Here is a 27,272-nt window from a genome sequence, read left to right on the forward strand (position 1 = left end):
AAAACAAGGGAAAAAGTAAAAGTCCCATCCAAGGAACAGGAAGCTTTTTGTAAAGTTGGTCCTACATACTTCTGACAATTATGAATGTTTAATGATAACTTAATAAGCTACTAAGAAAAATTAAAATTACTTTCAGAGTATTTAGGTTAACAAATATTTTAGTTTGTTCCCTATCTCCCACTGAATAATTTAAAAATGCATTGACAATTTACAAAGTAACTTCATATATCAGAAAAATTCCTGTATACTGATGAAGATGGATAAAAGTTTTTACATTATGCCACAATTTCAAACTGTAATGCATTTAAAATAGTTATTTAAAATAGTTTCTATGATCCAGCCATACTTAATCATACTATTCATCTGTCACTTAATTTTTCCTTATTTACACTCAAAGTACATGAAAGTTCTGAAAATAAGTTCTGCTCTTTTCACAGGACAGTAGTATTCTCTTTATCTTTCCAACACTGTCCCAAGAAATTGGTTCTTAAAGCAATCATCAGTTCGTTTTTGTCCAGGCCCAAACATTCTAAAGAAGAGAGGGGTATGACAACAGGTTGTTAACCATTCTACCTCCAAACTATACCCCCAACCCTCCAATTTTTTAATTCTTTATTTTGAAATAGGGTCTAAGCTGCAGAATGCCTCACTAAGCAGATGAGGCTGTCTGTGAACCCGTGATCTTCCTGTTTCAGCCTCCCAAGGACTGGGTTTATGAGCCACCACACCCAGCTCAGAGCATCAGGTTTTTTAAGTCAGCATCTAAGATATAATTCTTACCATTGATCCAAAATGTAATTTCTAATTTTCAAATAGCGTTCTGGTGTTTTAGCTTGGCGGCCCTCAAAAAACTCAGGAATTGCTTGTTTTTCTTCTTCTTGAATGACATTTCTATCTATTTCCACTTCTTGTTCTGGTGGCTTAAGCGCTTCTTCCTCATGGTTTTCTTCCACCATTTGGCAAGAAGAATGAAAAAGCATTTCATTATCACTAATATCTTTCTGAATTTCATAAGGCTCTGGAGAAGGCAACTGCCTGGCATCATCTATTATTTCATTTCCATCTTGCTTCTCACAGTTTTTAATTAGTTTATTGGACTTTTGATCATTTAATTCAACGGCACTTTGGTCACTGTTGCTCTGTTTTTCAGCCCATAATGTAATTTCTGAGCTTGAAAGTGTTTCCATTTCATCTTGCTTTATATTCTGAAGATAGTCACTGGAAGATTTGACAAAAGGAACATCCTGGCTTATGACTTCTTGATTGGACTCACTTGTTTTACTGTTAGGTATGTCTAATGAGAGATCACTGCTACAATTCTTTTGGGGTGTTTGAGGAGTCCACTCATCTAATTCATCTGTAATGTCTACTTCTTCGTCATCAGATAACTTTTCAATTTTTATAGCATTCAAGTTAGGATCAACACATCCCCTTAAACACGATGGTGTCCACGCCTTTGTCCCTTTATATTCATTTTTAACCTGAAGATCACTGCTGCTTGTTTGGTTTGATGTTTCTTTGTCCAGATTCCATTTTACCTTATTAAAAATTAGAATAAAACATCCATATTAAGATTGTAAAATTTAATCAACAGACACCCCTCAAAAAAAGGACAAATATAACAGCATTAAACTGAGTAGATACTAATATTACATTAGACCTCCACTGTGCTTGTCTTTAATGGGCTTATAACTTTTTAATTGGAAAACATCACCATTTAAAATTTCCAAAAATATAGAATTCATTCATGATCTGGTGACTATTAACCAAATAATCATATAGGAGTCTAGCACAGAGCAGAGAATGAATCAATAACTTTTATTTGAAAGTATTCTAAAAGGTTAAAATATTTACACAGGATTATTTTTCTGAAGCTCTGATAACCTCAGCTGATCATTTCTTATAATGCTGAAATAAGGGTAGCAGGAAGGAGATTTGGACATATAGCCTGAAATAGTCTTTAGCAATCTTCCTATGTATTTGCACCTATTTGAGGGAAATTTTTGTTTGCTTTGTGGTGTTGAGGAATCAAATCAAGGGCCCATGCATGCATGGCAAGCATTCTACCAGTGAGCTACATTGCCAGCTGCCTAGCCTCCTAAAAATCTGTTTTTGTTTGGTTTTTCTTTTTCTTTTCTTTTTTTTTTTTTTTTCGGTACTGGGCATTGAGCCCAGGGGCATTCTCCCTCCGAGCTACACTCCCAGCCCTATTTTTTATTCTTTATTTTATTATTATTTTTGCAGTACTGGGGATGAAACCCAGGGGGCATTCTACCTCTGAGCTGCACCCCCAGACCTATTTTTTATTCTTTATTTGGAAGCTGGGTCTCAATGAGTTGCAAAGAGCCTCACTAAGTAGCTGAAGCTGTCCACAAACTGCGATCCTCCTGTCTCAGCATCCCAAATGCTGGGATTACAAGTGTGTGCCACCATGCCCAGCCTACAGGATGTTTTTGAGTAATTGATTTTTGCTTTGCTTAACTATAGGAAATTAAGTGGTATAACATGATCCATTTTTAAGAACAACATTCAAAATAATAAGTACATACGCAAAGGGATTTAAAGGCAAACATTTGTATAGTATTTTATGAGGTTAAAATACTTTTGCTATAAAATTTTTAATAGTTAAGACTTGATTTGATTTCTGTAGTATTTCAGATGCTAATTTCATTCCATATATTATTATTAATTAGGATATTTATATCTGCTTACCTTATTTTTAAAGTATTGTCTGGCATAACTCTTTACTTGTAAAACAGTACGACTTCCAATTAGCTTTGCAATTTTGGTCCACCTTCGCCCAAATTTAGCCTGTGTTATCAAAATGAAAAAAAAAAGTTTCAGTTTATCTATTATTTTAAGAAATTACCACACTAAAAAACGAAAAGACTGGTGGCGTACACTTGTAATCCCAGTACTTGGGAGGCTGATACAGGAGGATCACAGGTTCATGGCTAACTTCAGCTAACAAGTGAGGCCCTCTGCAACTTAGTGAGATCCTATTTCAAAATAAAGAATAAAAAAATATGACTAGGGGTGTAACTCAGAGGTAGAATGCCCCTGGGTTCAATACATAGTACCGCCAAAAAAAAAAAAAAAAAAAAAAGGACTAAAGGAAAATTTCATCTTTAACTATATTCTAAAGTACATAATAAAGACCCCTCTATAAGATTATACTCTTAAACCCACATCCTTATTTGAATCTGAACTTCTGAAAACCAACCAAAATAATTTTAAATTGTTATAGCTCTCTATACCACGATCACTTCTATTACATAACTGTATGTATTCACACTACAGAGTATGATGTTCCAAATCTAAGATAGGTTTTTAAGAGTTAAGTGCCCCAAAGGGAGATAGGTTACATTTTCCATTCTTAAGATCAACTGAATACATCTGCACTAATTACAATTTTTTTAACCTAGATCCATATCTCACAATATCCATTTAGGGTCCTACAGCAAATACTTTTACACTATACAGATCCCATAGTAGCTTACAGGACTGAATATCAAACGAAGTAGACCTACAACCAATGCCTCCCTTTAAGTATCCAAGGCTGTGCACCTAATAATGAAGCTGTGGTGAGAGAAAATGGAGACCCACGGGGTGCCCAGGTATCCTGGAGTACACAAGGAACATACAATCATACAATCATACAGAAAAGCGACCAAGGCTAATCTGCATTTAGTATATAAATCCTCTTTAATAATAGAACCAACAAAAAATACTCTTTATTTTCCAAGGTACCTCAATGATTCCAATTTTCTTGAATTCTTAAAAGTATAAGGAAAAAAAGAAAAGGAAAAAAAACTAGTCAAAACTCAAGGAAGCTGCCTCCAGGGTCAGATCTACATACAGAGCAGTCATGCCTTAAGGTAGCAAATCATCTTCAAGGATCTGATCTGAATAATAAATATTAATTTACATATTTCTGAAACTCATCAGGAAATCTGACATAGGGTCAATTTCTTAAAACTCAAGGCACTTCTGGGAAAATTAGTATTAAGTGTAAGTTAAGTATTTAAGATTAACAACTAGTGGAGACTAATTTACCAAAGAATTAGTTCTTTTTATTGAGGGGTGAAGGCAACTAAATAACTTGGTAGCATGGAATGCTTTGGGAAACTGGAGAGTGCTAAAGAAAAGCGCTATTACAGAAAAATGAGAAGGGACACCAACAAGAGTAGCAAAGAAAACACTCAGCAGTTTCTTTTTTGGTGTGTGTTACTGGGGGTGAAACCCAGGAGCCTTCTACCTCTGCGCTACACCCTCAGCCCAATTTTATTTTTTATTTAGAAATAGATTCCAAGAGCCCTGTTGAGGCTGACTTCAAACCTGCAATCCTCCTGTCTCAGCCTCCCAAGTACTGAGATTACAGGCATGTGCCACCACTACCAGCAACATTCATCAATTTCAAAACAGAAGGAAAATTCTCCATCACTCAGTATCACATTATTCTTTTCTCACAGCCTGAGAGAGCTCAGTATATAAGCAAACTATACCAATAAGTTAAAAAAGCCAAGAAATATATCCAATAATTCATTTTTAGAGTATAAAAACATATTAATATACCTATTTCATTTCAATTTTTTCTTGGTTTGTATGGTACTAAGGATTGAACCAAGGGGCATTCTACCTCCAACCTATACCCCCAGGCTATTTTATTATTTTGAAATAAGTTCTCACTAGGCTGCTGAGTCTCACTACTTACTGAGGCTGTCCTTGAACCTGCAATCCTCCTGTCTCAGCCTCCAAGGTACTGAGATTACAGGCGTGCACCACCATGCCTAGCTTAATATAGCTCTTTGTATAGATTAACTACATATTTCTTTATAAATAAGCATTTGCTTATATATGGACAAAATATCTCTAGAAGGATGTACAAAAAAAGAGATGGTACTGATTACCTCAGAATTGAGATGGAGACTTAACACCTATAACTTTTATCCCTTTAAACATGTAGCTTTTGAATTTTGAACATGCAAATGCAGTTCTCATAACTACCACCAATGTCAACAATGACAAAAAACGAAACTTAGGTTACGTATGTTTGGATATACTATCTGGTCTTTATAAAGGACAAAATATCAGAGTTGTCAACAATCTCAAATTACTGGTTAAAATTAGATTATCATTTAACTGACTAAAATATCAATATGAAAATAATCACCAGTACCTGGGAAAAAAACCTAAACATAGTTTATATAAGAACATATATACGTATCATGTTAACTAAAAAACACAAATATATTTTATTTCTCATCATATGTAGATATTTTAATTATATTCTGCTTTGCATTCATGAATCTTACACAAATATCATACAAATATTCCATGTGCCAAATTTCAAAATTAACTTAGTAACCATGTGCCTTAAAAGAAAAAATATAAGCTACTCTTGATAGCTTAAAATATATTTCTATAATATTTTGCTAAGGAATTTTTCATATTAAGGACTTTTCAGAATTAGAAACAAGCATATATCTTTTTTTCATTACCTAACTGTGCATCTTTAACATATCTTAGTGAAGCATTCATACAAAAGAAATGATCCTGGTCATTAAATATATGGACTGAAATTATGAATATATACACCATGCCAAATGGATGAGTAAAAATCAACTCAGCTGGTCACTCAGTTTCAAACATAAAAGGTTTTTTGTTTGTTTTGAGAGAAAACATCAGATTTCTATATACTTTGCCTTTATTTTGGTGGTGTTGGGGATGGAACTCAGGGGCCTTGGACCTCTGGGCTACAGTCCCAGACCTATTTTATATGTATTTTTTAAATTTGGAAACAGGGTCTCTTAAGCCAGCGTAGGCTGGCGTCAAACTTGCGCAATCTTCCTGTCTCAGCCTCCCAAGCACGGGGGATTACAAGCGTGCGCCACCACGTCCGGCTAAAATTTTGCCTTTTAAGCCAGGTATATGGTATCATGTATACAGATATTAAGTACGATAGCCAGGCATGGTGGCAACACACTTGTAATCCCTGCGCTGGGGAGGCTGAGACAGGAGGATCGCACAGGTTCAAAGCCAGCCTCAGGTACTTAGTGAAGCTCTCAGCAACTTAGTGAGACCCTGTTTCCAAATAAGTATAAAATAGGTCTGGGAGTATAGCCCAGAGTTAGAAAAGCCCCTGGGTTCCACCAAAAAAAAAAAAAAAAAAAAAAAAAATATATATATATATATATATATATATATATATATATATAAACTGTCAGCATATTGTGATGAGTATGAGAATCTATTTTAGTCTTAGTTCAAAGAAATTTTCTTGTACTCTACTATAAACACCATTACTTTACAGAAAAACTTATAATGTTATAACTATAGTTAAAAACTTTAGTCCCTACAAATTAGCTTTTTAACTATCAATATTGCTTCTAGAATCATTTTACTATAAATTTAAAATTGCTCTATTTACCAGCCCTTGTTCAAACAGTTCTTTTTCTTCTACTGTCCACTTTACTGAGTAACTGGCTGGTTTTGTAGGAGATTGAACCCTGAGGGGAAAAAAGAGGAATTAATTTTTTTTTTTATAAAATGGAACATTCCATATTTATACAGCTAAAGGTTACAGACAGCCATGGGCTAAATTTAAATTTAATACTTTGAGTCTAAGAATTTAAAAATAAAGCAACATCTAAAAAAAGAGAGAGGGAGAAAGAGAAGGCTGAAGCCTCTGGAGGGGGATAGATCTACCCTGTCATGTAACTCTATGAGGATGATAGGAAGCCCAAAAGAGAATCTGGGCTCTGAGTGAGGATAACACTAAAAGACATCAAAAGAAGTCAATGTGACAGCGGATAAATAGGCCTCCTTAGGTTGAATAAAAAGCAGCAAGTGTTAATACATTCCCCAATCCTAAAAGGCATATAAGAGTTTAAAAGGGTTCCAGAAATATCTCTTTAACTGTTTAAATACACATGAACATTGAGCCAGAAAAGAAACTTAAAAGTTATGACATTACACTTACTGCTTTTAAAATTCAGCATCTTAAGAAATTAAAACTAAAGCCGGGCGTGGTGACAACACACTTGTAATCCCAGCGCTTGGGAGACTGAGACAGGAGGATCACACAGGTTTGAAGCCAGCCTCAGCTACTTAGTGAGGCTCTCAGCAACTTAGTGAGACTGTCTCCAAATAAAGTATAAAATAGGTCTGGGAGTATAGCCCGGAGGTAGAAAGCCTCTGGGTTCTACCCCCAGTACCACCAAGGAAAAATAAACAAAAAGCAAACACACAAAAACACACACAAAAAACACACAGACACACACACACAAACAAAAAGAAATTAAAACTAAAATACTGATGAAGCCCACTAATTTAATCAAAACAACAATCTTTTCATTAATAATACTTTGTTGTTGTTTATTCAGCAAAATACAAAAGTCAAGGTTTTGAGCGCAATACTAGGTGCTCAAAGTTTTGGGCAACTGCAATAAGTAAATCCACCTCCTAAGGAACTATAAACATACATGTTTATCAATGTTCAACAATGTTATGGGCTGGGATGTAGCTCAGTGTGCAAAAGTGCCTGCTTTGTAGGTGCAGTGCTCTGGGATGATTCCCGGTTCCAAAAAGACAAACAAAAAACCAAACAAAAAACAAAAAACAACAACAAAAAAAAAACTTAAAAAAAGTAAGTTAAGAACAATGTTACATTTTTTCCAATGACAGGAAAAGGATATTTGTAAAAGTTAAATTCTCTACATAATTTTTGAAAGTCACACTATGTATTAAATTTCTGTTGGAAATAAATGAAAATTAGCAGACATAGCAATAGAAATCAAGTCAATTAATTACAGGTTAAGTAACAGCATCTTAAACTTTCTGTACAAATCTCTATGAAATCATCTTCACCATAATGTGACAAAATTGCCTACACAGATATAAAAAAGAAATTCCAGCAGGTAAATAACAACATAAAAGTAAACTTATCACATTCTAACATCTATACAAAACTTTCTTTTTAAATGTTTACTTTGTTTTTAAATCAAGAGGGCTTCTCCTTAGGACAACTACAATTTTCAAAAATTTTTCCCTAATTCTAAACTGATCAAAAAAGTTTTTAAAAAAAGAAACAGAGCCGGGCGTGGTGGCGCACGCTTGTAATCCCCGCGCTTCGGAGGCAGAGACAGGAGGATCGCGCAGGTTCGAAGCCAGCTGTGCTGGCCTAAGAGACCCTGTTTCAAAAATATAAAATAGGTCTGGGAGTGTAGCCCGGACGTAGAAGGGCTTCCAGGAACCCCAGTACCACCAAAAAAAAAAAAAAAAAAAAAAAAGAAGAAAAAGAAATACATACGTGGTTTTTGCTGTTTTCTGCAGACTACAACACATAAAAAAAAAAAAAATAAGAAAGCTTGAGAAGAAGTTTCTACAAATGCAATTCAGATTTTTAATAAGTATTATAAATTGATTTTACCTGTTCATGTGTTTTTTTTCATCTTGCTTTTGATCAAGCCAGAAATTTCCTGGAAGTGACTTTTTAGATAAATAATATCTGTTATTATTATTAAGGATATATATTGTGTGTGGTACTGGGGATTGAACCCAGAGGCATTCTACCTCCAAGCTACACCCCCAGCTTTATTTTTTAGTCTTTATTTTATTTATTTATTTTTTGGTGGTACTGGGGCTCCTGGAAGCCCTTCTGCCTCCGGGCTACACACCCAGACACCCATTTTATACTTTTTTTAAATTTGGAAACAGGGTCTCTTAAGCTGGCTTCGAACCTTCGCGATCCTCCTGTCTCCGCCACGCCGGCCTATTCTTTATTTTAAAACAGGGTCTTGCTGAGCTGTAAATGGCCTCACTAAGTAGTAGCTAAGCCTGTCCGCAAACCATGATCCTCCTATCTCAGCCTCCCAAATGCTGGGATTACAAGCATGTGCCAACCATGCCTGGCTTAAGGACATTCATAAAACAATCTTAAAGTCATATAATTTTTATGTGCCATTTAAGATAGGCACTCATAGATTCATGAAAGTCACAATGGAATTTAGGTAAAACCAATTATTCTCAAAGCCTTTTCGAGGTCTATAGAAATTATAAAAAAAATATTTATATTTCATAGTGGCCACTAGGCACTTGCATGACTCTTAGGCACCTGAAACATGGCTCCCGTGAACTAAGATGTACTCTTAGGATAAAATATACACAGAAGTTCAAGGACTTAGTATGAAACAAAAAATGTAAAACATTTCATAAAAATGTTTGCATACAGATCAATTAAAATATCTAAGCTGGGCATGGAGGCACACACCTTTAATCCTAGTACTTGGGAGGCTGAGCTAGGAGGATTGCAGGTATACAGCCAGCCTCAGCAAGCAAGGTCTTTTGCAATTCACTGAGACCTTGTTTCAAAATAAAAAATAAAAAGGGCTGGAGGTGTCACACACAGGTAAAATCTGTTTGGGTTTAATCCCCAATACCACACACAAACACAAAATGTATATTTAAGATGAGATAAATATATATAAGTAGAGCATATTATTAAAATTAACTTTATCTGTTTTAAGTGAGGCTACTGAAAATGTTACATTTTTTGTACCTCTCTTTGAATCTAAGCAATACCTGCAGTGTTTGGGGAGAGTTAGGTAGTAAGAAAACCTAAAAAGGATTAAGAAATAATGATGAAGGTATAGAGGCACTCTAAAAGCAAAACAGAAATAATTGGGAACAAAATAACAGAAATTCTGACTTAAATAGTGGGTAGAAATTCATCGAATGAAGACCAATTAAAAGTAAACCACTACAGACTATTAAAAATCTTTACAAACAGTAATACTATAAATTATTTTGTTCAATCCTCTCATTTTACATATAAGAAAACTGAGTCCCAAAGAAGTTATTTTAGCAACATCACACACAAGTGAGAATCCACATACGAATCCACAACTTATGGGGAAACAATATATTCATTCTACAGTATTTGTTTTGTGCTTTCGATTTATGATTCGTCCCATAGAACACCTGTAAATTATAGAGTAAAAAGTGAGAAAAGCTTTCACACATTCTAATTTTGTGTCTTTGGCAAAATGAACATGTCTGAGTTTCAGCTTATAGAACTTTGAAAATGAAACCTTGGTCTTAAGGTTCTAACTTCCTTAAATATTCTATAATTTCTACTCAACACTCACATACCAGAGTTGGCTGACAACAGAAACTAAAAAATACTGAGTCAGTCTAAGACTAAAACAGAACCTGAGAAATAAAATGCTGCTTTTTGCCTAGACAGGTGACATATTATATAAAAGCCATCTGAGGCCAAACAATATCCAAGTAATTAGAATGGCCTCTCTGTAATGTTTACATTGACAGATTTTTTTTTTTTTTTTTTTTTTTTTAGGTACTCAAGGTAGAACACAGGGGCATTCTACCTGTGAGCTACACCCCACCCCAGCCCTATTTTTTTATTCTTTATTTTGAAACAGTGTCTCACTGACTTGTAAAAAGGTCTCACTAAGTCTAGCTGAGGACTCTCCTCTTATCTCAGCCTCCAAATGCTGGGATTACAAGCATGTGCTACCACACCAGGTGACAATTTTTTTTTTTTTTAAAACTCTGAAGGCTTTCCTTTCTTCATCATCAGTGAAGGATACTCTTCTTCCAACAACATTTTCTCAATGACAGCTCTGTTCTCTTCACTAATGGTACTATCCAAAGTCCAAGGCTGTTAGAAATAAAGAATATGTGCATGTTTTTATTACTTTTTGAAATTATCTGTTTTGTTAAATAAAAATACATAATATCATAATTACAAACAATTACTACTTCACAGATACAGTCACAGCATGTGGTAAGTGGAGGACCTTCTACCCAAGTCTGTTGGTCCATGGCTAATGCTCCTACCTATGACGAGGAAATAATGGCTATCATGTATTAGGAACTATTAGGCATCAGGCATTTGGCCACACAACTTGGCCTATTTATAAAGCTCATAATTATTTTTTCCTTCAGCTATTATCTCTTTGTGGATAATCATACTCATTTTCAATTCCAAAATTAAAGATTTTCAGCCCTATCTCTTCTCCAAGCTCTAAAATGTTATATTCTGCCCACTCAAGATTTCTTCTTGGATAAAATTGTGTTCTCAAACTTTAAATATTCAAAACAGAACTCACTATCACTTATCTCCACCTGCTTCTTCCCCTGCCCTTCCAACTTTGTAAAATGCACTACTAGCTACCAAATTACTCCACCTAGAAACCCAGTAATCATTGTAGATTCTTTTCCCCTCAATCCTCATATTCAATCTACTAACCAGTTCTACTTCCACAATAAAATTCAAAGCTGTCCATTTCTATGTCTTTGGCTATCACTAAAGGCCAAGTCATCATCATCAAATCTTGCTTTGATTATAAGTATTTCCAAACTGGTCCCCGTGATTCCACTCTTGCTTCCCTCCAATCTAATCTTCTGCATAGCATCCAAATGAAATTTTTAAAAATGAACTTACTTATCTATATAATATCTATATGCAATGTTTCAATGTCTCAGATCACTTACAATAAATTTTAAACTTGTTAGCGTAATCCAGCTCACAAGGTCTGCCATTATAGAGTTCTTTCCTGCTTTTCTAACCCTGTCATTCCTCCCTTTCCCACCACATGCTAGAAATGGAACACAGCTCCTTCAACCGGAGCTTTTACACTTGCTTCTGCCTGTAATTCTTTTCTCAACTCTTCAAATATCTACACATTCTTTCCTTAACTTTTCAACTTAAATGTCACTTCCTCAGGTTTCCTTATTGACAACTTCATATCAAATAGATTCCCCATCCTGATATTCTCAGTCAGCACTTTATTTCCTTCATAATCTACAGCTGGCTTGTCGATTTATAACCTGACTTCCCTTGAAAGCTGGACCATATCTGTCTATTATTCAAACCTGGCCTGCTGCCTGGCATGTAGTATGCATTCAATAAATAAATGCTCCACAAAGAAATCAGCTCTGTGATTATCCCCGTTTTTACTAAAAGAAACTAAGGTTCATAAATCTAAGAAGTGGTAGAGAAATAATATGTACCTAAATCCAGCTGGTTCCAAAGTTGTTTTCTAAATACACCATTTTTTTCAGTTTTAAAGTAAAAGTGTGTTTATATGTTACCTATGTTATTTCTTAGAACTAGTACTCAGCTAATAAGAAAGAAGCACTCTGGGTGGTATTTTTATAAAATACTTACAATAAGGCCATTCTCACTTCTCCAGGATGAATCAAGATAGTGATCCTGTTGCAAAACTGATGCTGTATTTTCATCATTTCTATAATAATTAAGAAAATGGCTATAAAAATATTATATCAGTTAGTGATAGTAATTCATATAGCACAGGAATTGGCCAGATACAGGTGTCAATCAAAAATAGTTCTCTTCTTCCCTTAAACAGATTTAACACTGCAAAGCTTGCTCTATCTCCTTGCCCTATAAGGAAGGAAAAAAAATACTATAACCCACCCACTGGGTGCCTTTAGTTCCAGTTACTGTCGGACAGCAGCCACAACATGCTCTGTGGCCAGGAATCAACACTACTTTGACTGATGAGTGCTCATAGATATATAAGATCTCAAGTTTGCAATTAGGTCTTTTAGCTGTATCTAAGCCATAAAACTTCCATCTCTCAAAAAAAAACTAAATGGAAGAATCAAAACAGAAAGCACTAAGAAAAGCTTGCTTGCTTGCTTGCTTTCTTTCTTTCTTTCTTTCTTTCTTTCTTTCTTTCTTTCTGGTACTGGGAATTGAACCCACAGGAAAGTAAGCTAAAGGGATACAATCTATATCTGTCCCCTGCATCACTGAATGACTCTTGGTACCACTTAATGGACTAGGGAACACCACAGCAGGTTTGATGGGGAAAGTTTACAGAGTGAGATTGAGGTGCTTGTGGGACATCCAAGTGATAAAAGACTCAATAAGTTTGTTAAATGAATCTGAAGCTCAAGAGAGAGACTTGGGTTGGTGACAGATTTGGGAAATACTAACGTGCATTAGTTGAACTTGGGAAACTGCCATTTTCATATGTTAAAAATGATCAAACACTGGCAAAGTTTCATATGGATCAAACTAACAAAACCTAAGTCTTGAGAGATATTACCAGTGACTGTGTGGTCAGTGAGTAGAAGTCCCATGACAAAAAGAACAAGCAGGAGAAAAGGATGAAAAGGAATGATAGGAACAGAACAGGAACTAAAATGCCATGTTATAACTTTGGTACCTAACACCAAGTGCTCAAAAAAGGTATGTTTTAAATTAATCCTCAAGGGCTCCACAAATGCTATACTCAGCCCTAACAATATATTTCAGGGGACACAAGTCACACAAAATTCTAAATGACTATAGCCCTAACATAATTCACCAGAACATAATGTCAATGATGGTTGCTATTACTGTGTAAAGCAACAGTCCTAACCATCAGAAACCAAGAACCTTCTTAATTCTGCTTGTATAAGACAAATTAAAAGTGCTATCACTAGACCTAAGGTGAAGAAGAAGAGGAGGAAGAGGAGAAAAGGGAGAATTAAACACAATCAGAAAAATTAGGATAAACCTATGGAAAAGTCATAGTATCAGCAACCTCAAAAAATCTTCAGTGTTTACAAGACAAAATCATTTTCTAATGACTACAGGTCAGTATCCTTGCCCACTTATCTAACTTGTTCTGAAACAAATTAAATCAAGCATTCAAAAATATTTGCTCAAGCTGGGTGTGGTGGCACATGCTTGTAATCCCAGCATTTGGGAGGCTGAGACAGGAGGATCTGGGTTTGCAGACAGCCTCAACTACTACTTAGGCCCTTTGCAACTCAGTGAGACCCTGCTTCAAAATAAAGAATAAATATAGGGCTGGGGAGGTCGCTCGTGGGTAGAATGCCCCGGATTTCACCCCTAGTACTGCAAAAAAAAAAAAAAAAAAAAAAAAAAATTGATCAAGATTTAAACACTATAGGAATGCGAATCATTATTATTACTAAAGGCTCACTGCTTACTTGCATAGCTTCGGACTGCTCTGCCTAAAGATTTGAGGAAGAGTGACTATATGAGTTTAATTACTCCTCATATTTTTACAATGCTTTAAAGTTCTTATTTCTAAACTTCCTTAAAGCTTCAAAGTTAGGGATGGTACTTTTAATTCAGAGGCCTTGATATCAGGATGAATTACATGAAACTGATACTTCATAGGTCAAAATGAGCTGATATTAATTTCATATGGATCAACTGAATACAGTTCTAACCAAATTGTGACAGTCACAAGTAACATAACAGGCTGCATTTAGAACTCAGGTCTTCTGGTTCTTAGTCAGCCTAGGTTCCTTCTATTACTAAACGGGAACAGATACCTTAGAAAGCAAGACATAAAGGAATTTCAAACCACATTGGTCCATTCTGCAGAAATCGGTATTCAATGATTTCTCAGTAGGCCTTCACAATACCATCCCGGAGGATAACACAACATTTACAGAGCACCTACCATATGCTAAAGCATATGTCACAATTATTTCATCTGAAACCACAACCACCTGATTCTTAGTTGACTCATGAGCAGTCTGATGCTCAGACAAGTTGTGCATCTTGCCCGACGTCACACTGCTAGTTACAAGGAGGACAGCAAATGCAAAAGGAAAACCCTGAACTGGCCAACTCTAAAATGTGACCCCCTCCCTTTAAGTCAAGTTGCCTCTCAGGAAGTTTTTCAAAACTGTCTCTATGCAGAAAGAGGAATGAAACGACTGGCTCAAGGTTGCATGGCTTGCAAGGGAAGAAGCGAGGATCCCTGAGATCGCGTCCCGCCCACTAGGTGCTTTAGTTCTAGTCACCTTCGGACAGATTCTGGAAGAGATCCTAAGGTAGAGGGAATGGAAGGAATCCCGACTCTTGGACCAAGTGCAAGGTGCTGGGCAAATCGGCGCCCTCACGGCACCTTGGCAAAGGTCAAAGAGCCGGATACCGGGGTAGGACAGCCCCAATACCAGTTCGCCGGGCTCAGAAGCCGGCTGGCGGGACCCGCGCGGCCACTTCCGGGCCAGGAAAGACCCCGGCGCCCTGACAGTCTTCCGCTGTCCCCTCGGCGGACCCGTAGCCTTTCCGAGGTGCTCTCCTCGCATCCGTGCCCCTGCCCAACCCCGGGGAGACCCGGTCCCTACGCCTCACCCTGGCTGTGCCCCTGCCGCCACCGCGTCCCCCTCGATATCCACATCCGCCTCTTCCGCGGCCATCATGGCACCGCACCCCCATCCGTCTTCCCGAGAAATCCCGCGAGAGGTGGAGACCTGGGGCGGGGCCTACTGCGTCACGGGGCGGAGTCGACGCCTCGGTGGCCAGCCCCTCTCGAGTCGCGGAGGCGGGGCTTCGGGGAAGTCGCGTACCCAGAGGTCGGGGCTTGGTGCTTTGGGATTCCTTGATGTGAAAAGGACTAGGAAAATAACCCAGGCAGGGCATTTAAGAGGTTATGGGCCGGGCTTGGTGGCACAGCCGGTAATCACAGTGATGGTGCATGCCTGGAATCACCCTTGAGAAGCTGAGACGAGAGGATCGTGGATTCGAGGACAGCCTCAGCTGGTAGTGAGATTCTCACCAAGTAGCTCAGAGGTAGAATGCCCTTGGGTTCAATCCCCAGTACCAAATAAATAAATAAATAAATAAATAAATAAATAAATAAATAAATTTTAAAAAACGTTTATGGTCTTAGACATGTTTTTTGGCACCTCACTTCTCAGATGTAAAATGGGGGTGATAGCAAGAATGTTCTTAAACGGAAAAATCTTCCCAGTCAAGTCAGGCCTACTTTGTGAACCTTGCAGTTGGCAATCATGGACTCTTACTTATCTACCGGGTAAAGTTTTTTTTTTTTTTCCTCTTTTTCTCTGGACCTTTGCAACTCAGTGAGACCCTGTTTTAAAATAAAGAATAAAAAATAGGGCTGGGAGTATAGCTCAGAGGTAGAATGTCCCTGGGTTACATCCCCAGTACCAAAAAAGAAGAAGAAGAAGAAGAAGAAGAAGAAGAAGAAGAAGAAGAAGAAGAAGAAGAAGAAGAAGAAAAGGAAAGAAAAGAAGAAAAATCGAGGGTCCTTGAGCACTTAGGTGGAGTGCAGAATTACATATAAGAATAGAATTATTGTTGTGTGATTTTTTTAGAAATCATTGCAATTTAAAAATCACTTATGATTGTTAATCCTTCTGATGTTGGCCTTATGTATTCATCTACCTTGGCATCTATTATTCAGATCGTTGGAATCATTGGTTCACTCATCTGCCTCCCCCACTGGACTAGACTATGAATTATTTAAGGATAAAGACTGTCCACTAACCCTTATTCTACCACCAGTCATCATGGTGTTTGTCATATAGAAGGTACTCAATAAATATCAAACAAGTGAATGAATCAACTGGGAAAATGAGCTTATTGCCACACTCTTCTCCTTGTGTCCCATCTTACCTTTGTTTGTTCTCAGGAAGTAAGATTGGCTTCACAGTGAATATGATGGCAGAAGGTTGAGAGAAAGATTTGTAAAAAGGGAGAGCCCATTGTTCAGAAACAGCACTGTAAGAACCATTCTCAGGACATCCTAGACGTGTGTCCTGTTGGGAAAGGGCTTCTCCAGTGACCAGCCCTCATGATAATCTCATGTCTGACACAGAATGGGCAATTTAAGATGTCTGTTGGATTTAATTTAGAGGAGGCTTAGGCATTGTTGTACATAGATTAAATAGTCAAAAGGAATGTAGAATGAATATGCTTTTCACTAACCTTTACTTAGCAGGCAGAGATGAGGACCTCATCAAGACTGTCTGTATATTCTTTATGTTACATTACAAAGATGCCTCCAAGAGCATAATGCAGAATACTATATGGACAGCTATTATTCAGGTGTTTCTGGTCTAGAACCAGGCATCAGTAGGCATTGAAATGTGGGTGGAAGAAAGGAAAGTCCTGCATGGAACTCAGAAACGCCATAAGTCACGTCAGTACCTACCTCAACAGAGTCATTATTTTGAATTCTCCCTCGACACACTCTGTTTTATGTTCTGATTTAGCTTACCTTAAGGAAACAAATTTCATAAGGATCTTCACCTGACTAACCACTGCCAGGATAGCGCTATTATACCTCACGTATGGGTGAACTCCAGAGGTTCAGTCTACTTTTGAAAATTCCCTGTTCTAGAGGCCCGCAGCCCCTGAGACTTGTTGAAAGAGCCACTTCCTCATCACATAATCTGCAGTGGAGTGAAGAATTCAGCATTAGTATTTTACAAACTTCCTGAGTTCCTACTATGTTCCGTACTGAGGAAATGGCATTACTGAGAAAGACTGACTCAGCGGTGCGTAGTGGCACATGCTTATAATCTCTATTTGGGAAGCGGAGACAGGAGGATCTCAAGTTTGAAGCCAGCCTCAGCAACTTAGTGAGGCTATCTTATCAGTAACTTAGTGAAACCCTGTTTCTAAATAAAAAGATAAAATAAAATAGAGCTGCAGTGTAGCTCAGAGGTAGAATATCCAAGTTCAACTTCTAATACAAAAAAAATTAGAAGACTGACTCAGTCTCTGCTTACATAAAGTTGATCATATATACAATATAAGACCATGAGACCATGATGCAGAACTTACAGCTTGTCTTGGTCTGTTTCCTGCTGCTATAATAGAATAGTAGCAACTGAGTAAATTATAAACAATAGCAATTTGTTTAGCTCATAGTTCTGGAGGTTGGGAAATATTGGGAGTATGGGACCAGCATCCAGAGAGGGCCTCTGTGCTGTGTTGTAACAAGGCAGAAAGGCAAGCAAGTACATGTGATATGGACAGAGAAATCAGGTCAACTTGCTGTTAAAACAAACCTGCTCTCACAATAATCAACCCACTCCTGTGATATGAACAGTAATCCATTCATGACAGCAGAGCATCCATGACCTAACCACCTCTTCAAGATCCTGCTTCTTCAGACAGTTACAGTGGCAATTAAATTTCAACACAAATTTGGGCGGGAACATTTTAACCATAGTGCAGACTTATATGAGATCACAGAGGAGGGGCACTGGCCCCAAACAGACTCTCTCCTGTACCAAACTCCTGAGCCTCAACTTTTGATCAGTCAGAATTTGAAAGCTATGCTCTAGACTCTGGGAGATAAAAATAGAGACCCTTGTGAGGTCTTGAAGGAAGAGCCCATGGAAACAATGAAAGAGAATACTGCAGGGCCTACTACTGACACAGAGCCAGGAATAGTGCCCATTTCCACTTGGCCAGAATGGAATCCTCATGATTCATGGAGCACTGGATAGACAATGTGAAGGATTTTGCCTAAGTAGTAAAGAATAATTAGCTGTAGGTAAAGCATTGTTCTGGTACTGTCTAGCAAATCTTAAAGACAAGACCTGAAAGGTTCAAACAGTTCCCAGAAAACTGCCTCACCCCCCACCAAAAAAACCCAAGAATATTTATAGGAATAAAAAAATTCCATCCCCCAGAAAGATAAAACTTACAATGTCTGGCATCCCATTACTAGGCATGCAAAACTGTAAGAAAATTTGATCCATAATAAGGAAAGAATATTAAAATTTATTCAGTACTGACACAGATGTTAGAGCTACCACACTAGGACATTAAAACAGTTATGATAACTGTTTTCAATATGTTCAAGAAGTAGAGACATAGAAAATATAAGAAGGATAAAATTGTGCTTCTACCAATGAAAACTATAATGCCCAAGATAAAAAATACACTGGTCTTGTGAGATTAATGGCAGATTTGACATTGCAGAAAAAAAGGATTAGTAAACCTGAACACATAACAAAAGAAGTCATCTCAAATGAAACACACTCAGCGATTTAAAAACTTTTAAAATTAAGAGAGAATTATTGAGCTGTAAGACAAATTCAAGCATCCTGGTATACATTAAATTGGGGCTGAAAAGCACGAGTTAGGAGACTTGGGGAAAATATTTGAGGAAATAGTAACTGGAAAGGTTGCAAAATTTGAGGAACACTATAAGCCTACAGGTCCTAAAAACTCAAGGAACTCCAGGCAGAAGAAAATAAATAAAAATATACTAAGGCTCATATAATCAAATTATTCAAACCAGTGATAAATGGGACATCTTTTGGAAGAAAAAATGTCATGTTTAGCTATCTAAGGACAAAATACAGAAAGGAAAAACCATCAGTTAACCTAGTAAAAATATCTTTCAAAAAGGAAGGCAAAAGAAAATCTTAAAAAAATATACAAAATCTGGAAGAACAAGGAACATTAGAGGGTATTTTTCAGGAAGAAGAAAATTTTATGTGAAAGAGAAATCTGGATCTACATAAAAGAATGGAAAGAACAGGAAATAATGAATATATTGGTACATACGTAAAGCTTTTCTCAGTATTTAAATCTCTTTAAAAGAGCATGAACAGCGGGAGGGTGGGCGGGCGCGGGTGGGGCTCCCTTAGGCGACCCCCCCCACCTGGAAGACCCCGGAGGTCCAGGCTGCATTGCCCCAACACCGGGTGGTTGGGCGGGTGCGGGCGGGGCACACTTAGGTGACCCCCCAACAAGGCTCTGACCCTGGGCGGGTGGATGGGTGTGGGCGGGGCACCCTTAGGAGACCCCCCTCCAACCTGAAAAGAAAAAAAAAAATTTTCATTGCTACTGAGTGCCTGATCCCACATCCTCCCCAAACCACACATACTCTCTTCTCTTATTTAAAAAAATAAAAGGGAAACAAAGAAAAATATTCAAGAGGGGTTAAGATGGCCCCAGAAGCAGCTAGAATATTGAAGATGCAGACAAAACATATCCATCTGAACTGTAACTTTTGGAAATATTCCCCGCGAAGGAGCACTGCTGCTTCTCCATATCGTTAAGAATCCTGGACATCACCTGTAAGGAGAGAGTCTAGCGGAGAACTAGGAGGAAGGCGGTGGCGGCAGCAGTGGCTGAGATGGCAGTGGAGACTTGGATATCTGATCCAACCCACCCTGATCCTCTGAAGAAATTATCCCAAAGGTTGAATGCTACTGTCGCACATGCTTAGGAACACTGGACATTACGTGGTATGGGAAAAGAGCTTGGGAAAGATTTGAAATGATGGAGGCAGTCGAATTGGCAGTGGCAAGTACTCAGGGGAGGCAGAGATCTGACATAATACACCTGGAACTTTTGAAGAAATTAGCTCAGAGGCAGAATACTACCACCACGCACCCTTGGGAATGTGGGACAACCTGCTGGGTGAAGAGGGTGCTCGAATTGAAGCCTGCCGAGGGGTGAGGCCAGTGCCGGGGCCAGTGAGGCCGGGATCAGAACCTGCTGTGAGGCAAGGCTGCTACTGAGGCCTTCGAGGCCGGGATTAGACTCTGCCAAGGGGTAAGGCCGGTGCCAGAGCCAGCGAGGCCAGGATTGGAAACTGCTGTGAGGCAAGGATGAAGCTGGGACTTGCGAGCCTGCTGAGGGGTTAGGCCAGTGCCAAGGTCAGTGAGGCCGGGATCGGAGCCTATCGTGAGGCTAGGCTGGTGCTGGGGCCTCTGAGGCCAGGAGAGGAGCCAGCTGAGGGGTTAGTTTGGTGCGGAGGCCAGTGAGGCCAGGATCGGGGCCTCCCATGAGGCAAGGCCGGTGTTAGAGCCAGTGAGGTCAGGATCAAAGTCCTTCAGGTGGCCAGGCCACTACCGGGGCCGTCAAGAGTGGGATCTGAACTTGCAATGTGGCATGCACAGATAATAGCACAGAAAATAAAATCCATATGCTTTCCCTAATTAGCAAGAACTAGGATGAAAGGGGTAACAGGAGGTCAAGTAGTAGAAAGGGCCCTATTGAGAAGCAATTAAGGTGACCAATCAGAGGGGAGGGGTGGGGGAGGATGGAATCTCTTTAAAACTCATGAGGTACGTAAACAATTATATCAAAGATAATCACCAATTAAGCATGGGATCGAGGGAGGGGGAGGGAATGGAATAGGGATTGGATGAGGTCTTATTGGATGATATGTGCTTGTATATCCTCTCAAGTCTTGTATTCCAAAGTGATGTATGATTACAAAAAAATTAAAAAATAAAAGAGCATTAACTATTTAAAAATAATAACAATATGTAAGTATAACACATGATAACAATAATGGAAAGTCCAAGAACGAAATGCAAGCACAATATTGTAAGGTTTTTATGCTGTATAAGAAGTGATTTACTTGAATGTGCTATTACTGTGAAATGCTAAAAATGTATAGTATAAACCCTATGCCAGCCGTGGTGGCGGACACTTGTAATCCAAGTACTTGGGAGGCTGAGACAGAAGGATGACACAGGTTCGAAGCCAGCCTCCACTACTTAGTGAGGCTCCCAGCAACTTAGTGAGACCTTGTTTCTAATAAAATATAAAAATAGGTCTGGGAATGTAGCCCAGAGGTAGAAAGCCCCTGAGTTCCATCCCCAGTACCACCAAATAAAATAAAATAAGCCCTAACAGAACTACTAAAGTAACAAAAGAAAGTTTGAACGTTAAAACACTTAGAATGTGTTAATATATTGCTCATATTATTTTTTTCAAAAACATCAATGAAAGGGGACGTTAATGTGGTAGGAGACATGGATTTAGAAAGTAGTACCGTGGGAATTTAAAGCAAGGCTAACTTCAAAGGTGTTAGTTTTCCTACACCAGACTGTCTTCCTAATGTGTGATCTCTCTCTCGCGCTCGCACGCACGCACACATACACACGCGCGTGTGCATACACACACACACACACACACACACACACACACACACACACACACACAGAGTTGAATGGAGAGACCACATAAGAGTAGAGATATTCAAGTGAACTTAAAGAAATGGGAAGACATTCATGCTTGAATGAATTCACACATTTAATTTCACAGTAATAAAAGTTATCAATACCTTTCTAAACAATGTCAAAAGAAAAGGAAGTTGGAGTGTTACAGGTTTCTAGCCCCAGTATAAGGAAGATTTCTGTATTTTCCAACCCAGGTCACCTATGCTATGATAAGCTCCATCAAAGGATGGACTGTTTTCCTCTTTATTGCCTTATTCCTACGGCCCATAGCAGTGCTAGTTTCATAGCAAGCACTCCATAAATACTTATTGAATAAATGATCACAGGGCCTTAACTACTGGCCTGAAGCCATTCCTTTGGAAATATGGCTGACTCTCCTTGTCTTATCTCCATACCCAGTAAGCAAAAAACCTTCAGATGTTATGATTTATCTTTCCACAAAACAAGAGAATAGACAGATCATATTGGTGTGAGCTTTATAGACGGGTGGAAGTTAAATTCTCAATTCAAGTAGCAATTTGGCAGGCTAGTGGCCACATCAGTCTTGCAAGCCTTCAGGCATGTGAACCTCCTGGGCCCTGGCCACTCTGAGCACTGACAGGACAAGCCAGTCTGAAGGCCTTTCAAGTGTGCTCTAAGTAGCCCTCCCTCTGACATGCCTTATCATATTACCTACTGATTTTTTTAAAACCAAGACATTCATGCTTGAATGAATTCACACATTTAATTTCACAGTAATAAAAGTTATAAATACCTTTCTAAACAATGTCAAAAGAAAAGGAAGTCGGAGTGTTACAGGTTTCTAGCCCCAGTATAAGGAAGATTTCTGTATTTTCCAACCCAGGTCACCTATGCTATGATAAAACTCCAAATGACAAAACTCCATTGAGATGTCTCTATAATTTTATATTATGTTAAAGGGAAAGTCTTTAGGGGATCATATATTTAGATTTTTATTCTTAAAATAAACTTTTATTTCTAGTCCTAATCTTCTTACAATGTAAGTATGTATTTAAAATGCATAACACTTATATAGAAAAGAACATTTTTGTTCATCATGGTGCTCTGTTTCCCTGCAAAGAAAAAGTGAATATTGGAGTAGTTTTAGTCTGGAAGAGAAGAAAGATGAACTAATATGACCACCTGTGGTATCTTAGATACTGTGGGAGGCAGGATCTTCTTTGACTCTCCCCAAATTCCTGCCAATTAAGTATTATCATCCTCATTTTAGAGAAAAAACTAAGATTCAGAGAGGTATGGTTACACAGCTAGCCAGTCCCAGAGCTAGGATTCCAATCCAAGTTTTTCTGACTCTATATTTACTCTAGTGTACTTTCATATTTATTTTACTTTGGATGAGGAATCTCTCTCAAAGGCTTGTGTGTTGAAGGGTTGGTCCTCAATATGCAGTGTTCAGAGGAGGGGCCTTTGGGGGATAATTGGATCATAAGGGCTCTGACCTTATCAGCGAATTGATCCATGGATGGCATCATAGCTGAATGGATTGCTGGGATGTGATGAAGCTATATGAGGTGGGGCCTAGCTGAAAGGAATGGGTCTTTCAGGGTGTGCCCGAGAAGTATAGGTATTTTCCCTAGCTCCATTATCATCTCCTCCTCCTCCTCCTCCTCCTCCTCCTCCTCCTCCTCCTCCTCCTCCTCCTTCTTCTTCTTCTTCTTCTTCTTCTTCTTCTTCCTAACTCTCTCTCTCTCCCTCCCTCCCTCTATCCCTCTCTCCCCCCCTTCCTTTCTCCGTCCCTCCCTCCCTCCCTTCTTCCAGGCTGCCATGAGTTGAGTGGCTTTTTTCCACAATGCCCTTCTGCTACTTTCCTCCTTTAAGTTGTTTTTCTCAGATATTTTGTCACAGAAATGGAAAGCTAACTAGCACAATATTACAATAGAAAGAATGGGGTGTTTTGCAATACTATATGAGCTTGTATTTTCCTGTTTGGTTTAAGAATAAATCAGAAATGTGTTATGGATTTTATGGTTTCTTTGAGGTATTTAAATCTAGAAATGAGTAGAAAGTGTATTTGGAGGTTTAGAGCCTTATCATAGGTTTACAAATCCCTTTTATATATTTATCAATACCCTCAATATCTTTTGTTGATCCTAAAATAAAGTTAGAAGAAGGTGCCATATCTGTAAATCCTCATGGATGTTATTAGATGAACATTCAGTCAATAAAGTGTCTGTCTCGTATTTCAACTACATTGCATTGGAATCCACTGAGGTGACAGTTTATTTATTTGTTTTTTCCCATTTCACTATACTTTTTATTGAAAAAGCAAAGTACAATTGCAATATTAATCCATAAAAAGCTGGCATATTGGCATTCAGGCTAATTAGCTCAGATTTGTAAAATACTTTAAACACAGGAAGTGCCATGCAGCTGCTTCTAATGTTATTATTACCTTATGAGTTGAACTGTCAGCTAAATGATTGCCAGGGATTCAAAAGAATTCCCGTTTAAAAAATACAATAGCTAGTGAGCAGGGAAGAAACCAATTTATCTATAAAGAGGTGAGATAATAGATGAATGCGGACATAGACTTATGGGCTATGCTTGGCAGGCATTGGATGTGGCTTGAATTGTTCCAGGAAATCAAGCTGCATTTTATTTTATTTTCCCTCTCCAATTCCCTGAAATTGCATAAGGTAGCTACTGAAAAAGCTGTTCTCAATATGTTGTAAGGAAAGTCTGCCAATGCACTTCTTACATTTTAATTACAGTAATGCTACATCCATCTGACATTTTTTGGAAGGGGGGAAAGAAAGGATGCCAGCATTAATGAGCTCCTACTGTGTGCCAGGCATTTTACATATATTATTTCTTTATAACCAACAGACCCTTGAGGAAGGAATTGTTATTTCAGTTTACAGATGTGGTAACTGAGGCTCAGAATAGCTTGGCAATTTTTCCCAAGGAAATGTAGCTAATCATCTTTTTATTACATCTTGCTCTCTCAGATTGGGTACCAATAGCATCTTTCAGACTTATGTACTTTCTTCTTATCAGTCCCCACTGGAGGGATTATATACGTCATTCCCAACAGCTGCAGGTGAACGGTACCACCAGGCCTCGGTCACATGCCAATCTTGAAGGCAGGAGGACTTACAGAATAAATGCTACCAGGGCCATACAGAATAAAGAGGAATGGGGACTCCTCAGCAAAATAAAGGTGTATTTTCAAAAAGGGCAAAAAAGGATGCTCAGCAGACAAATCCACAGGTGCCCACTGTTTTGTCCTATGTTAATTCCTCTCTGTTCCCCCAAGCCTTTAGTCCTTTCTGTTACCCACCGCAGGCCCATGTTAGTGTAAATTTGGGTTAGCTATTCAACCTCTGTAGATTCCTGTTTATTTGTAAAACTAAGATGGTTAAATGATCTATAAAATAATCTCTCCAATGGGTAAATTCCTTGATTATGCTCTCCCGTACCCCACATACTTAGTGGACACTGTTATGAGTACAACAGGGAAGGGGAGTGTTGGCGTTTACGTGGGATTGTGTATGTTTTCCTTGTTAAGGAAAGGTTCACAATCAAACTATTCCTTTGCCTGAAATTTATACCTTCTTTTCCACTCCCAGACCATCCATGTTCTCAGGGAGGCTCTGGCTTCCTCCCTGCCTCTAAAAGGGCAGCAGGATCGAAGTGAGCTCTGCCCTACTATTGCTATTCTGGAATTCTGGCTCAAAATTGCCAGATTTTTATAATTTTTCTTATAAGGCTAGAAATCAAGATTAATTTGTGAAAATCAACTAAAAAATTATTGAATCACATAAACATTTCTGTGGGCTACATCTGAGCCACAGTTTGTGACTATCATCTTACTTTCTTATACCAGATGCAATGTGTCACTATTCTTATTGGTGAACATGTCTGTCCCACTAGTATGAGAATTACAAGGTTGGAGACCATGTCTCTTCTCTTTGTTTCCACAGTATCTAGAAAAATATCTGGTACCTACTAGATACAGTGATTTTTGGTGAATGAGTGAATCAACGGAGAAGAATATAGCTATAATTCTTAAAAGTTGAAAACAAAATTTATTTCATAACTTTAGAAAATTTATTTCATAAGCACAAAATCAACAAATATGGAGGGTCATAGTATAACATATATGATGTTTATTTTTTCTCAGTGTTTTTTGTTGGTTGGTTGGTTGGTTTGGTTTTTGTAGTACTGATGACTAAACCTGGGAGCTCTCTACCACTAGACTGTATCCCCAGCCTTTATTTATTTGTTTTGTTTTGTTTTGTTTTTGGACAAGGGCTTGTTAAGTTGCCCAGGGTAATCTTTTTGCCTTAACTTCCCATGTTGCTGGAATTATAGGTGTGCACCACCATGCCCAGTTTTGTCAGCTTTTCTTTGAAAAAATATAACTGATGACTTTGTTAAAATAATACCTTTTCCTCGTGATCATGGATGATCACATATTTGTCTACATCAACTTCGTTTTCAATCTCATTTTTCTTACTGCATTTCTTTTCATCATAAGGTTTCCCTTGGATATCCATTCAACCGCTTGAGAAATGGACTGGCTGCCATACAGTTATTCATTAATTTAAATTTTTCATTCTTGCTGTTCCAAGAGTTCCTAAGACCATATGCTGGTGCCAGTTGCTGTGCTGGGTCCAGCAGCCACTGAGGTGAACAAGACCTAGTCTCTATTGCTGAGAAGTTCATACTCAATATATAAAGTGTTGATCATTACGAAGCAGTAGGACAGATTTTACAAAGCAGAGGTCTATGCCTGGCACCATGGAGGTAGATGGGACAGGGTTAACACAGTGCATATTAGGAAAGTGACCTCTTATGCACTGCCTCTCATACCCTCAGCCCACCTTTTACTATAAGTATTGCCATGGCAACCAGCTTTACAGGAGCATAACTTGTCAACACTGTGTATCTCTCACTTTCTGCACTAGGGTGTCTCTGACTCACACAAAACCTGGAAACGCAAGGGTATTAACATCCCATGAGGCAGCCTATGATCAACAGGGAGCAGGAGTTAATGAATAAGTCATCCTTCCACAGGTAACAGTTCTGAAGTGTATCCTACTGGGTCCTTAAATGGTCCTTATAGGATGGGGAACAAGTTCCCCACATCAAAGAAAAATGAAATAATTTGCTCCTATATTGACTTTTTCTCCTTCACTATTTTACACATTTCAGTCCTCCACCCTAATACCTGGAATCATTTCCCCAGTTAAGTACTACCTTCAAGTTCTGTCTCAGGCTTTGCTTTCCTGGGAAAGCCATGTTAAGATACTGATGTTAGCTGGGTGTGGTGGTGCACACTTGTAATCCTCGCGCTTGTGAGGCAGAGACAGGAGGATCATGCAGGTTCAAAGCCAGCCTCGCTGGCTTAAGAGTTCCTGTTTCCAAATAAAAATATAAAATACGTCTGGGAGTGTAGCCTGGAGGTAGAAGGGTTTCCAGGAACCCCAGCACCACCAAAAAAAAAAAAAAATTGATGTTATATAAGGGTTTTGAAAGTT

The 27,272-nt window shown here is 38.3% G+C and overlaps 1 protein-coding gene across 1 annotated transcript in view; it reads right to left on the reverse strand.

The window, feature by feature from the left end:
* MYSM1 (Myb like, SWIRM and MPN domains 1) overlaps positions 1-15,262 on the reverse strand; it is a gene marked incomplete at its 3' end in the record, with an annotated part of 32,675 nt that extends 17,413 nt beyond the window's left edge. The window contains exons 1-8 of the mRNA XM_080690987.1: positions 15,155-15,262; positions 12,194-12,272; positions 10,611-10,681; positions 8,432-8,509; positions 8,312-8,335; positions 6,431-6,509; positions 2,713-2,811; positions 781-1,538 (exon numbers count right to left, since the gene is read on the reverse strand). Coding sequence (XP_080547113.1) covers positions 781-1,538; positions 2,713-2,811; positions 6,431-6,509; positions 8,312-8,335; positions 8,432-8,509; positions 10,611-10,681; positions 12,194-12,272; positions 15,155-15,222 — 1,256 coding nt within the window. The 5' untranslated portion in view covers positions 15,223-15,262. The remainder of the gene's footprint in view (positions 1-780; positions 1,539-2,712; positions 2,812-6,430; positions 6,510-8,311; positions 8,336-8,431; positions 8,510-10,610; positions 10,682-12,193; positions 12,273-15,154) is intronic.
* Positions 15,263-27,272: the final 12,010 nt, after the last annotated feature.

The sequence above is a fragment of the Muscardinus avellanarius genome (genome assembly GCF_963383645.1).
Source record: "Muscardinus avellanarius genome assembly, chromosome: 3".
In the NCBI taxonomy this organism is placed as follows: Eukaryota; Metazoa; Chordata; class Mammalia; order Rodentia; family Gliridae; genus Muscardinus; species Muscardinus avellanarius.